A 13,728-nucleotide genomic window follows, 5' to 3' on the forward strand; every position below is an offset into this window, starting at 1 on the left:
ACACCCTTTACTGTACTGCCACTGTACTGCACTGTCAAGCCCAAAATCATCATATATACAGCCAATATGTGTGTGTGTGTGTGTGTGTGTGTGTGTGTGTGTGTGTGTGTGTTAGGATGCACAACAGTGACACTTGGTGATGAAAACCAACCACCCGCTATTTTCGTGCTCGGACCCAGCCAGAGACACGCATAGCTCTACTGTACTGTACTGTACTGTACTGTACTGTACTGTCACACCCAAAATAATGTATATAGTTAATATGTGTGTGTGTGTGTGTGTGTGTGTGTGTGTGTGTGTGTGTGTGTGTGTGTGTGCGTGTGTGTACAACAGAGAGACACAAAGCTCTGTATAGGAGTGGTTGCACCACTCAAAAACACAAGAGTAGCTTGAGCATCTGTCTAAGGCCTCTGCACGCGCGTACGTGTGCGTGCGTGCGTGTGTGTGTGTGTGTGTGTGCTCCAGAACAATCAATGACATGAAATCAAATGGCAGAGAAACAACCACGACAACATGAGCACTTGACAGTAGACACAGCCGTGACATTTCTTTAGGTAGCAAAGAAAAGAATATAATAATACAAAAACAACACAAACATCCATAATGGCGTGAACTACTTACTTTATCTGCTTGGCATTTTTGTAGCGAATGAATATGACGATTGGGTAGATGTGAACGCTGTGGAGTCGCTCGATGGCGTGAGGAGCAATGTCAAGCAAACAGTGACAGTTCTATGGGAGAAAATAGGACAAAACGTGAGAAATGGGCTGGGGAAATTGAACATAATCACACACACACACACACACACTTTTTGACACTTGTTTCTAAAGTGTATCAGTGCTTACTTGGGCTTGTTTCCAAATGTTTTAACCCTTTTTGGTGTTAGCATTATGTTATGCTTTAGCTATTGAAAAATAGCAGATCTACAAGCTCATAGTACGCCACTCGGTGGCGCGCTATGAGCTTGTAGATCTGCTATTTCTTTTAAATCGAAGAACGACTGACATAGAAACATAGCTTTTTCAGAAAACTCAGGATGTAAAAGACATTTTTAGAATCTGATCTCAGGTCAGAATGTTTTAAGCAATATTGCACGAGAGGGTGCGCTTTACCGTTGATCTTTTTTTCCTTTTTTTTTAAGATCTTTTTTTTGCGGCTTACGCCTTTTATTGGTTTTTTTGAAGGGACAGACAGTAGGCTGACAGGAAACGGGAGAGAGATGGGGGGGAAGACATGCAGTAAATGCCGTGTCGGGCTCGGGAGTCGAACCCGCGGCACACTGCGACTGGATTACCAGTCGGGTGCCCAGACGGTTACGCCACCGCCTGGGCCTTACCGTTGATCATTGGCACGATAATAATCAGCCTTGCTGCAGGAACGCTGCAGGAAGTGCCAATAATCTATAGGTAAAGCACGACCCTCGAGTGTAATGTTGCGATCATACAGTTACCCTTCAAAAAAAGTTAACAAAAAAAAAGACGTCAACTCAATTTCATTATAACTACATTATTCAAAATTTATAATAAATCTAGCACCTTGATGAGAACTGATTAAAATGCAAAGTTAGTGCCAATTAGATTATAGAGGGTATGCGCAGGCATAAAGTGAATGGCAGATCAAGTGGCAAATCGAGTGGCAAAGTGAGTGACAAAGTGAATTTAATGCAATCAAATAGGACTTTTCTGTTTGGATGTATGGGGCTGTCAAGGCCAGAAAGTATTTTTTTTCCCACTCAGTAGGCGTTCCTGCATAACTTCCAGGTATGATGATGATGTCATGCGCATACCCTCTATTGTATTTATAAATTTACTATATATTAAATTAATAAATACAACAAGCTAATGTTCAACTGGCCTGGGAATTATAAGGAATTAAATGATGTTGTTTTATTATCAACAGTGTGTAATTGAATCAGAAGTGTGCACTTTATGGAGAGATGGTCACAGTATTCTAGTTACTCAGTTCACACAGGCCTGGCACTGCACACGGCGTACCCTCTCTGTGATTTCCTTAATTGAGGCGACAGTTGTCACGTCAAAGTGGCCACTCCTTCGTTTGAAGTCGATGAAAACGCAATCCTTCACGCCTCGCTCAATGGCCTGCTGAGACGCCTTCATCACCTCTGGAAATAAGAAACATGTTGAATAAGTTGAAAGGGACTTTAAAACGTGTCGTGTTCAAGCATATCTTTACCTTTAATACTAAAACATTTGGAATCTTGCTTTGCTACCCTAATCCCGTTCAACTAACGAACGAGATGTGATGACCATAAATGACCCAAGACATTATAAACAAAGCAAACCGACACAGTGGTCCTTTCGGGTCGCGACGCCCCCTAAGAGAATCAGAATTTGAACTGGGGGGGAAGCCCCCACCCTCACCTCACCCTGACAAGCACTTGAAATGTAGGAGTTGAGGCATTGCATTTAGTTTGACTGTGTTGAACACACAAATATTGTGATTTACAAACCGTGAACTGCGAGGCGTTTGTAGATCGATCAGCTATTTTCACAACTTTCTTATATTACTTTGGCCAATGTTTTACTAGTTTTTATAGTATCGTTTGTTGATTAGTTTTAATGCAGCAATGGTCTTTTTATTCTTTTTTAAAGGTATTGAAAAGGTCTTACCTCTTTAAATTGTCACTTTACTGTCATCTGGGGTGCGTCCCCCCCCCCCCCCCCCCCACACACACACACACACACACACACCCACACCCACACACACACACACACTGAGCCAAGAGACTAGAGCTCACCAGGCAGGCAGCGATAGAACTTCTCAGGGGCCTCTTTAACCAGCATGTCCTTACTGGCCTCCACCAGAGGCCCCAAGATCAGCACAGGTCTAGGGGACGAGCATTCCACCTTCTGCACCCGCTGGTACGCCAGGCTGACTCCCTCTGGACAGAGAGACAGAAAGAAAACACGTCAGTATCAGTGTTGATTTTTGACCAAAACTATGACGAATAATGTTCGTCGACTACTTAATCTCCAGTTTGATCGATCCCCCGGTCGTTGCTAGACAAGGCTTTCTTTGTGATTCTGCTTTTTTTTTTTTTTGTCAAAGCATCCATCCGTTCTCTAGTTATGGTCTGTTGAAATTTTTTGGACATTTCTGGACAAAAATGTCAAGGAGAAGAAGAGAGCCGAGATACAGGCGTTTTCCCCAGAAAGAGAAAAAGGAAGCGAACGGCAGAAGAAATCTTGATGATCTCCTCGATTAGATTATAGAATTGCTGCTTCTGCGCTGCTTACGGAACTCGCCTATCGGCCCGTTCCTGCCGCAACGCAGGCGTGCCATTAATGACGGTAAGTGCAATATTGCTTAAATTCCTCACCGTTCGTGATGGGGAAGGAGTCGGTGCTGATGGCGTCCAGCGCCATCATGTCCTTACCGTCCGTGATGGGGAAGGAGTCGGTGCTGATGGCGTCCAGCGCCATCATGTCCTTGCCGTCCTTGGACCCGCTGCGCTTGTGCTTCTGCTTCCTGCGGAAGAAGGAGCGGCGGGCGGCGGCCGACAGCGTCTTGCTGGCGCCGTTCTCGTCCTTCATGTCGGGCACGCTGTGCCTCCTGTACATCTCCTGGTCCATTCTGGTGGTGGGGAGATGACAGAGAGTTGGAAAGTTAAGACATTAGATTACAGAGCGTTCATGTGACTTTAATTACACCATCGTTAGCCCATTTTAAAGACCCAAGGCTGATTCTACAAATGCCTTCTAAATCCATAGTTCTCACGCTTTAAAGATTTTTTTTTTCACTCACTCCCCGTCCTTTCAGACGGGGAGTGAGTGGCGCAGGTATTGTCGCCTGGGTCAGCGACAGGTCTGCTCATGAGGGGCGTGGGGGGGAAAAAAAGGACACCACAATCCTGGCTCTGCGTTGTCGCACCTCAACTTCTCCGCTCGTCCAAAAATAAACTCACGCCTCTCATTGAAAATTAATTACTAGGCACGTCAGTCTCTCCCCGTCTGAAAAGGCCTTATATCTGCTGCTTTTGAACAGCCAAAGCAAAAATCTAAAATGACACAGATGCTTACAGAAGTGTTGGAAGAAATACTCGAGATTTGTTTTGCTCCATTCATACACTCTCAGAGTTAAATTAATACTGAAGATTGACATTTAAAAAAAGCGTTTGAGATCCACTGCTTCCTTACAGGTATTTACTAGGAATCTGCCCTTTCTCCATCTTGCGTGCGCTCTCGTCCAGCTGCCAGGCCACCCAGTAGCCAAAGTTTCCACTGGGCAGAGTGTCTTCAACGTACAGGATGTCGTCTCTCTTAAAGCTCAGCTCCTGCTCCACCTCCGCCACCCGCTCATAAAGTGCTCTGTGTGGACAGACGGAAGGGCTTAGGGTTGGCACCATTTCAAATTGAAGTAGACAATAAATTAATTGTCTCACAAATAATTGCGATTGACGATTTTATGGGGATCCTTATAAACAATAAACAATTAAACAATAATTGGCATTTTTTGGCATTGAACATTGAACATTGGAACATATGAATAAATAATAAATTTCAGTTTGCCCCGTAATCAAGGGTAGATATGTCAAATAACTGAAATATACTAAGACATTTTTATACTTTTTTTTATACTTAAAAAAAGGTTTTAAAACATAGCAGAAATAGCTGATGTACAAGCTCACAACACGTCTCAAAGTGACACGTATGAAAATGTTTCAACATGGTCTCAACGATTGTGACAATTATGCAAATAATGCGATTAGACGATTATGTAATTATTGTGACAGTCCTAGGGAGAGGTTCATTCAAAGTGTCATCAATGTTTTTCCTGATGTCAGACGACGTGTCACGGTTATGAAATGGAAAAAACTAAAACATTATGGCGTGTGTCGTCGTGTTTACCTAACGAAGAACCCGTCTCCCGGGGAAGCTTTGACCATGGCCAGATCTTCCACACATCGTTGGACTTTAAACGTCACCGTCTCAGCTGGTTTCAACATTTCCAGGTAAGCCTCCTCCGCTGTCTTCTTCTTCATGTGGACGCCATTGTACTGTTCGTAAAGCACACACATTCATTAAACACAAACAGTGGGAAAAGTGGTCATAGTTTACACAGCCAGACGGATAACAGACGCAGTGCAGATATTGGGTATTTGTCTATTGTTCCTTTATTATTACTAATATTCCATCCATAATGCCAGAGTATATTACACAGTATGCGTGTCTGACAATATATATAAAAAATAGAAGTCTGCACACTGAAACTTTGTAAAACTCCTAGTCAAGGTTTTAATATATATTAACGTACTGTATTATAGAAACGTTAATCTATAATAAACATGATGGCTTTGGACGGATGCTAAAAGGAGGATAACTCAATGCTGCTGCTGCTGCTGCTACCTCCAGTATCAGGTCTCCAGGCAGGAGACCTTCAGGGCTCTTGGCAGGGCTGTCGTCGTCCACACCTTCCACAAAGATCCCATGGAGGTTACCGCCACAGATCTGAACCCCCAGCTCCACCTGGGTTCTCTTCAGCCTCACCAGGCGCGGCGGCTCCGGGGCCTTGCGGGACCCTGTACCAGGCAGCCTGAGAGAGAGAAGCAGACCATGTAAACACGAGAAATCTTGCATAATATTGAGTTAACACTACTACTAACACACTTTAGCTGTGGAATTTTTCAGAATAAAAGGAACTAGAGTGCCAAGCAGATGGGCAGATCTGAGAAGCCCCGCCTTCCATTCCCCCCCCCCCCCCCCCCCCCCAAACCGGGAGGTATAATGTTCCATTACTACCTCGTCTGATCTCTCTTTAGAAGCGTTAATATTCCAAACGAGATGCGGCGTTCTGATCAAAACCATGGAGAGTGCCGTAGATTCAGAGATATAACAGCAAGTTTTGCCGGCCCGAAAACAAGGAAGTGAAGTGGCTGCACGCATGCGCAAAACATGTTTGGGAGCTCTGACCAAGGCGTGGGGGCTGTGGGGGCGTGGTCCATTTGGACGTTTACCTGAAGGGGCTGTGGGGGCGTGGTCCGTTTAGACGTTTACCTGAAGGAGCTGTGGGGGCTGGTGGCGGGCGTGGTCTGTTTAGACGGAGGCGTCATGGTGCCCTCCTCGTCCTGCTCGCTCAGCGTGTCGATGGCGGACATGTTGTCCGGGGTGGTGGCGCCGCTGTCTGCCGGGCTCAGCTGACTGCTGCCGCTGGACTCTATCTGAGAGCTGAGGGGACAAAAAAATATCATCTTTTCCTTAATGGTCCATTAAGATCTTAAGGCTTATTAAGGCCGAGAACGTGAGAGTCTAGACCAGTGGTTTTCAAACTTTTTCATATCAAGACCCGTTATATTTTCGTTATTTGAGCCACGGACCACTATTTGATGAGATTTAACGTTGCAGACCCAAGACTAACGAATTTTGTTATCGTTGGATACGAATTTGTTCACAATTCCATGCTTGATTGATGTGGTAACATAGAGAGATAACAGGCAAACTCTAAATAACAGAGCGGGAGTGGTTCCCTTACCCCGAGCGGGAGTGGTTCCCTTACCCCGAGCGGGAGCGGTTTCCTTACCTCGAGCGGGAGTGGTTCCCTTACCCCGAGCGGGAGTGGTTCCCTTACCCCGAGCGGGAGTGGTTTCCTTACCCCGAGCGGGAGTGGTTTCCTTACCCCGAGCGGGAGTGGTTCCCTTACCCCGAGCGGGAGTGGTTTCCTTACCCCGAGCGGGAGTGGTTTCCTTACCCCGAGCGGGAGTGGTTTCCCAGCTGGAACATGTGAGGGTTGTACTGAGCCAGGATGGTGACGGTGTCACACTGCTGGCCAATCACCAGCCGCGCCTGCTGCTCGTTGGCGTTCCGCAGGTTGATCCCGTTGAACTGAAATCACAAGTTTTCAAATGTATAAAAATATATATTTTGAAAATAGCAGCAGATGCGACGCATTGTGAGCTTGTAGATCGGCTATTATCAAATCGTAGAAAACGTGTAGTGGGTAATGTATGTTTTGTAATAATAATCAAAATCTACATACATACGTTACATACGTAACTAAAGTTTTCAAATAATTGTGGTGGAGTTTGGAAAAGATCAAACAATCGTACTTGAGTAAATGTACTTAGTTACTTCGCACCACTGGTCAGTAGTTAGTGTTAAGTACCTCCATGCGGGCCTGGTGGGTAGTAGTTAGTGTATAAGTACCTCCAGTAGCTGGTCGCCGTACTCCATGTGGGCCTGGTGGGTAGTAGTTAGTGTATAAGTACCTCCAGTAGCTGGTCGCCGTACTCCATGCGGGCCTGGTGGGTAGTAGTTAGTGTATAAGTACCTCCAGTAGCTGGTCGCCGTACTCCATGCGGGTCTGGTGGGTAGTAGTTAGTGTATAAGTACCTCCAGTAGCTGGTCGCCGTACTCCATGCGGGCCTGGTGGGTAGTAGTTAGTGTATAAGTACCTCCAGTAGCTGGTCGCCGTACTCCATGCGGGCCTGGTGGTTAGTAGTTAGTGTATAAGTACCTCCAGTAGCTGGTCGCCGTACTCCATGCGGGCCTGGTGGGTAGTAGTTAGTGTATAAGTACCTCCAGTAGCTGGTCGCCGTACTCCATGCGGGTCTGGTGGGTAGTAGTTAGTGTATAAGTACCTCCAGTAGCTGGTCGCCGTACTCCATGCGGGCCTGGTGGGTAGTAGTTAGTGTATAAGTACCTCCAGTAGCTGGTCGCCGTACTCCATGCGGGCCTGGTGGGCGATGCTGCCCGCCGTCACCTTGGACACAAACACTCCGCCGTTCTCGCCGCTCACGATGGAGATGCCGAGTGGCTCCGCCCCTTTCTGCACCGTCACGTTGCGTGGTTCTTCTAAATACGGCCTTTTCGGGGGAGGGGGGGGGGGGGGTGGGGCAGGGGGAGGGAACGGTAAAGGTCATTTTAACCACTTGTCTTGAACCTTTAGCCTCCCTATTGCAGGGGACATATATTCGCAGAAAATATCAGATCTACCATCTCACAAGATCGGCAAAGAGGTTTTGGTGTAGAGGGAAATGAATAGCAGAGAGAACGGTACTGAGGGTTTGCAGATCAACTGAATCATCACAGATGAACTGAGTCACACTCATAATAGATATATTGCACTATTATTTGCACTGTTTTTAAATATCCTAGGCGCTGTTCTCTTTAAGACAAGTGCTGAAATTACAGTCACATTCTGAGGAACACCACAAAGACTGATGGGAATGACGATGCAAAACGTCAAGCAAGAACAAGAACATACCAACATATAATACTAAAGGCAAAAGAGACTGCTATGAGAGTCAAAGGGATCATGCTGTAGCAGAGAAAAGCATCGCAGCTCCCTAGACTGACATAAATAAAGATGCGCTCCCTGCCTTCCGTTTTCTGTTACAAGGTTTCAACGTGCAGAAACGGAGACGAGCCCAGCATGCACGAAAAATGGCATTCTAGATGATTCCAAGTCATACAGTACAGTACAGTACAGATCATACAGTACAACATTCAGCGGCACTCTGAATTAATCAGAAGCGCAGCAAAAAGAGTGAGGCCTTTCACAGGCAACGGCGTCTATTTGAACAAACGTTCAGGGCTGTCAAACCAAAAAAATCGAGTACTGTGCTCAGTCTCTTTGAAAGCATGGTGTATGGAATGTTCGCAGGTATCAAGGGTGGGGTGCAACGTTTGCTCCGAGCAGCGCTTAACAAACACACCTCAAGCTTTTTAAAGAGAAGAACTTATCCTTAGCCTGCAGGGGGAGCCTGTGAGAAGGTAGAGATTGAGAAGGAAACGAAGTTATCATCTAGATCTACACCAGCGGTTCTCAAGCTTCTTTCATTTCAAGGACGCCTAATTTGGTATATTATGCATTTGGCCAAGGACCCCCAGAACTCTCAAAGTTATAGACCGGTAACGTCCAACTATGAATCATTTACAATTGTTTTAGCTCGAGACCCCAAAAGATAAAGTTTGTGTCTCACGGGGACACAAACTAACTTACATAATGAATTAAATCACTTCAGCCATAATACTTAATAGGTCACTATTTTTCCTGAAATTCTTTTGAAAAGTAAACAATGTCGCCCCGACCGCATGTCCGACCGTTGTGTTTCCGCATGTCGGACCTTCGGTGTGTCGGATCTGTGTGTCCTATACCTGTCGCTGCGCGGCCTGTCTCCGACCGGCGCGGGGCTGACGGAGATCCTGGGAGGCAGCGTCGTGGAGATGGAGATGGAGCTCTGCGACGACGGCGTGCTGCCGAAGGACGACGTCTCCATCAGGTTGACGGGAGACATGGGAGGAGGCGTGGGGCTGCTGCACTCTGAGTGAGACAGGGAGCCTGGACAACACAACACCACCGTCATTTACACCCGCTTCCAATGTCATCAACAATATGGTCCTTATCAAGACCATGCAATGGAGGCAATATGGACATTTCCTATGTACTATGTACTAGGGCTCTAAGCAACTAGTCGACTATTCAACTAGTCGACTAGTAAATCCACTAGTCGACCTTGTTTGGTACTAGTTGACTAGCTGATAAGAAAAAAAAGGAAAGAAAACCCCTGTTTTCGTAGGCCTCAAGATCAGCAGTCATAGTCACCAATGTACACAGTTTTTAAATGTAACTATTATTTAAAAAAAATAAAGAATAGCTAGGCAAACTAGTCAACTAGTAAACTAGACAACTAGTAAAAATCACTAGAAGTGAAAGCCCTACTGTGTACCATGAGTAGGCGACTAGGAAACGCGGAAGTGAAAACAACGTGAAACAGCGCTGTACAACAACTTTGCTTTATGTTTACTTATGTGGCCGGTAAAGACTGAGGTTAGAGTTAAGAGTCACTCCATAGTTACCTCTGTCAGAGCCAGTTGCACGTGGATACCGTGTTGTTGGGAGTTTAATGCGTTCCGTCCTGAACTGTAAAGTAGTGGAAGATCCTAGAGAGACAAAGTCAATATTCACAGCTCATGTTAGGCGAGGAAAACCTGGTCGTTTAGGCCTACATACAGTGCAGTAGAGCGGAGGGCTGCTTCTCCATTATTTGATTTAAAATACAATCATAAAAATAAATACAAAATAGAGCAGACAGACATAAAAACGACACAATAATAATCAAATATATTAGTGTTTGAGAAATCTAGTTCAGTCCCTGCCGTCCCTTATGGAACTAATCAGGTGTTTTGGTGAATTTTCAGGCTATAAGATGAACGACACCAAATCCAAAAGAATCTGAGAGTCCAACAGTTAATACGTTTTTTTTAAGGATTTACTTATTTGGGAAAAAAGATAACGGACAATGTAGGAGAGTTGATTCCATCAAACTATGATTAATTAATTATAACATCAGTTACAAATCTATTAATAGATGGACACTACTACCCTTAAGTCAGTGGTTCGCAACCAGTGGTCCGGGGACCACCAGTGGTCCTTGAGGGGGTTCCAGGTGGTCCCCAGCTAAATGATGGAGTTGGTAACCTAATTTACCCTCGTATAGATCTTTATATTAACTGTAGCGGCTCCTAGCCAGCAGAAATATGACAACGCTCCAACAGATGTCTTTAAGGTCGTTTTATTTCTTCCCATTAGACACCGTGAAAACTGTAACACAAAACATACAAATATTCTCTTAAACACCATGAAATATGCAATGTGAATGTCCTTGTTGTAACTTGTTGTAACTGTCGGTCAATCATGACTTCCGGATTATGGGTAAACAAACACAATGAAACGTACACAAACAATCAAACAATCGACGGAACGACAACACTGTTTACAAACACAGAAACCAACAACATGCAACGTACCGTGTGCGCCTTCTGCCGATTCTTTTAGGAGCTACTCTACATTCTCTTATATTTATATTTAAGGACACTCTTTGTGGCGTGAGCAGAGCTCCTCTCAACCCTGCGACTCAGCTTGATCTGCCTGAGCCAGCTCACACCGGTGCCATTAATGCTACTCACAGGCTCTTCCTGCATGCCCTCATCCGGTCATAATATGAACAGCATTAAGGACCAGGCACCACACACGGCATGCACATACAATGTGTACCCAAAAATGTTCCCATATTGTATTTGCCGAAAGGTAAGTAATAAAATAGAATAGAAAAATAGAAATAGAAAATAGAAATAGAAAGTCACAAAATCCCATTGCTGGGACAGTTACATTAACTCTTAGGGTCCATTAGGTTACATTTTACGCTCTCAGTCAAGAGTTGTTAATTTACAAGAAGTCTACACAATTAGAGAATGTAGAAGAATTGATATTTTGATCAACGTCTCCCTCCTAATGGTACCAACATCAATACAGCATGGAATTGTGCACAAAATCGTATCCAACGACAACAAAATATTCTTTTGTTTTGGGTCTGAGAGGCTAAATCTCATCTGTGGCTCAAACGCCAAATAAAGAATGGGCCTTGAAAAAAAACCCCACTGGCTTCAGTGTTTATTTACCCAGTAGTCTGGCGCTGGAGGGCAGGGAGTTGGTACTGTGTGGTGCTGGGTGACCGTGGGCAGTCTCAGAGAACTCTCCTCCAGAGCGTTTGTGGCTGAGGTCCAGACTGAGGCGTCCTTGATGCTGGGGACTAGATTTGGAGGAAAAGTCCATGAGTTAAGGGCCATCCATCCACACCAATGTCCAGAACTATACATATGCACCATCGTTAAAAGTACTTTTAACTCATTTACCAATTCAATTCAAAAAAAGAAAAAAAAAACTTCTATATCCTAAAAGTGTACCATGTCAGTGGTGCTTAACATTTTTCATGTCAAGGACCCCTAGAATTGTTGTGTGTATTTGGCCGCAGACCCCCATGAAAATATGGTTTTCCAGGGACCGCGAACGCCAACGTTCGAAGATTTGCGCCATTTTTCCAAAAATATCAGATCTACAAGCTATAGATAGCACCGAGTGGCATGCTATGAGCTTGTAGATCTGCTATTTTTCAATAGCTAAAGTATAACATCACGCATAAAACACCAAAAGGGGTTCCCAAGCGGACATGGCAACAGCCCAGGGAAGGAGGAGGAGGAGGAGGGGGTTGGATCTCACCTGGTGTGTGACTGTGGGTGGACCCCTGGACCAGGAGGTGGAGGAAGAGGAGGAGGAGGAGGAGGTTGGATCTCGTGGCTCCAGGCGGTGTAGACCGGGTGCCTCATCACAGCCGTCTCAGCGGGGCAGGGGGCCAGGCCTCGATGGGGAGGGTCTGCACGCCCAAAGGATGGGAGACACCACGGAACAGGGTGATAGAGAGAGAGAGAGAGTCAGAAGCAGAGATGAGATGTTATTTATATATATATGTATTTCTTTCTATATAAAATAAAAGAAATAATGAAATAAAAATGTGCCCTTGATTATTCGATTAATCAAGAGAAACATAACCGATTGTTGTAACCCAACGAAACACTGTGAGGGCGTTTAGGGCGGAAGCCGGGAGGGAGAGGCCAAGGGGACTTACGGGCAGACATGGTGCTGCTGTAGCCTGGCGGTACGAAGGGCATGCTGTAGGGAGGGAGAGGCCAAGGGGACTTACGGGCAGACATGGTGCTGCTGTAGCCTGGCGGTACGAAGGGCATGCTGTAGGGAGGGAGAGGCCAAGGGGACTTACGGGCAGACATGGTGCTGCTGTAGCCTGGTGGTACGAAGGGCATGCTGTAGGGAGGGAGAGGCCAAGGGGACTTACGGGCAGACATGGTGCTGCTGTAGCCTGGTGGTACGAAGGGCATGCTGTAGGGAGGGAGAGGCCAAGGGGACTTACGGGCAGACATGGTGCTGCTGTAGCCTGGCGGTACGAAGGGCATGCTGTAGCGATGGGAGCGCATGGGAGAGAAACGCACCAGGTCCACCGGCTCTGGGGACTGCTCGTCAGTGGAGAAACCCTGGACCTGCACAGGAGGACAACAGTAGGTGGGAAAAGTACTTGACCCGAGGTCAAAATTCAAAAAGATTCTTCTAAATCATTCAATCACAGTTTTCTGAAAAACCTCATGTTTTTGTCAGTCGTTCTCAAACATATTCATGTCAAGGACCCCCAAAAGTAATTGGCCAAGAATACAAGGGCACATAATGTGTTAAGATGGGGGGTCCGCAGACAAATATAGATAATTATGGGGGTCCTTGACATGAAATAGATTGAGAACCACTGGCATAGAAACATAATTTTCTTTCAAAAAAATGTTTTGAAGACATTAGTAGAACTAGAAGGTCAAAATGGGTTGATACATACCTGGATAGGCATGATGGGGATGTGCAGTGGGGTGACGTTTCTCCTTAGCGCCGGGGCAGACTTGGGCCGGTAGCGCTTCCTGTCCTGCTCCTCCGTCCTCGGCCTTTTCCCCCCCTCCTCCTCCTCCTCCTCAGCGGCGGTGGCAGGCTTCCTGGAGCCCGTCATCTTGGAGGACTCCGCCGGAGACGACGAGGTGTCTGCGTAGTAGTGCTGCTGCTTCCCCGCCGTGTCCCCGCCGTCCTGTAGGGGGCAGCGTCGTCAGGATCATGACATTTTACTTGGACAATTCACTACAGTTCGATTGACAATTTGACAGCGGTGCCCGTTGGAGCCTCCCTCCAGAGCCCGGGGCAGTGGCTATTTTTTGTAGTGCTTCTGGACAACCACTGTGTCCGACCGACAGTGGTTGGGGGTCCGCAGTCCGCACTGCACTCTCTGTGGGGGTGTGGAACGTGTGTCGAATTTGAAGTCGGTGGGGCGAACGGTTCTCGAGTTATGTGCATTACAACAGTACACACACACACACACACAGAGACTTG

At 46.1% G+C, this 13,728-nt stretch overlaps 1 protein-coding gene across 3 annotated transcripts in view; it reads right to left on the reverse strand.

Annotated features, from left to right (window-relative positions):
* LOC310875080 (disks large homolog 5-like) overlaps nucleotides 1-13,728 on the reverse strand; it is a 48,291-nt gene that overhangs the window by 3,794 nt on the left and 30,769 nt on the right. For 2 of the 3 annotated variants that reach the window (XM_083788132.1, XM_083788131.1), the window contains exons 20-36: nucleotides 13,190-13,429; nucleotides 12,722-12,848; nucleotides 12,016-12,169; nucleotides 11,418-11,548; nucleotides 9,816-9,899; nucleotides 9,114-9,297; nucleotides 8,672-8,719; nucleotides 7,657-7,819; nucleotides 6,706-6,839; nucleotides 6,015-6,185; nucleotides 5,367-5,553; nucleotides 4,869-5,017; nucleotides 4,158-4,328; nucleotides 3,398-3,594; nucleotides 2,759-2,902; nucleotides 1,995-2,122; nucleotides 622-731 (exon numbers count right to left, since the gene is read on the reverse strand). In XM_083788132.1, the coding sequence (XP_083644258.1) occupies nucleotides 622-731; nucleotides 1,995-2,122; nucleotides 2,759-2,902; nucleotides 3,398-3,594; nucleotides 4,158-4,328; nucleotides 4,869-5,017; nucleotides 5,367-5,553; nucleotides 6,015-6,185; nucleotides 6,706-6,839; nucleotides 7,657-7,819; nucleotides 8,672-8,719; nucleotides 9,114-9,297; nucleotides 9,816-9,899; nucleotides 11,418-11,548; nucleotides 12,016-12,169; nucleotides 12,722-12,848; nucleotides 13,190-13,429 (2,522 nt within the window). The remainder of the gene's footprint in view (nucleotides 1-621; nucleotides 732-1,994; nucleotides 2,123-2,758; nucleotides 2,903-3,397; nucleotides 3,595-4,157; nucleotides 4,329-4,868; nucleotides 5,018-5,366; nucleotides 5,554-6,014; nucleotides 6,186-6,705; nucleotides 6,840-7,656; nucleotides 7,820-8,671; nucleotides 8,720-9,113; nucleotides 9,298-9,815; nucleotides 9,900-11,417; nucleotides 11,549-12,015; nucleotides 12,170-12,721; nucleotides 12,849-13,189; nucleotides 13,430-13,728) is intronic. The other variant, XM_083788133.1, reaches the window with a different exon arrangement.

This window comes from Protomyctophum parallelum (assembly GCF_964188405.1).
Source record: "Protomyctophum parallelum genome assembly, chromosome: 17".
NCBI classification, from domain to species: Eukaryota; Metazoa; Chordata; class Actinopteri; order Myctophiformes; family Myctophidae; genus Protomyctophum; species Protomyctophum parallelum.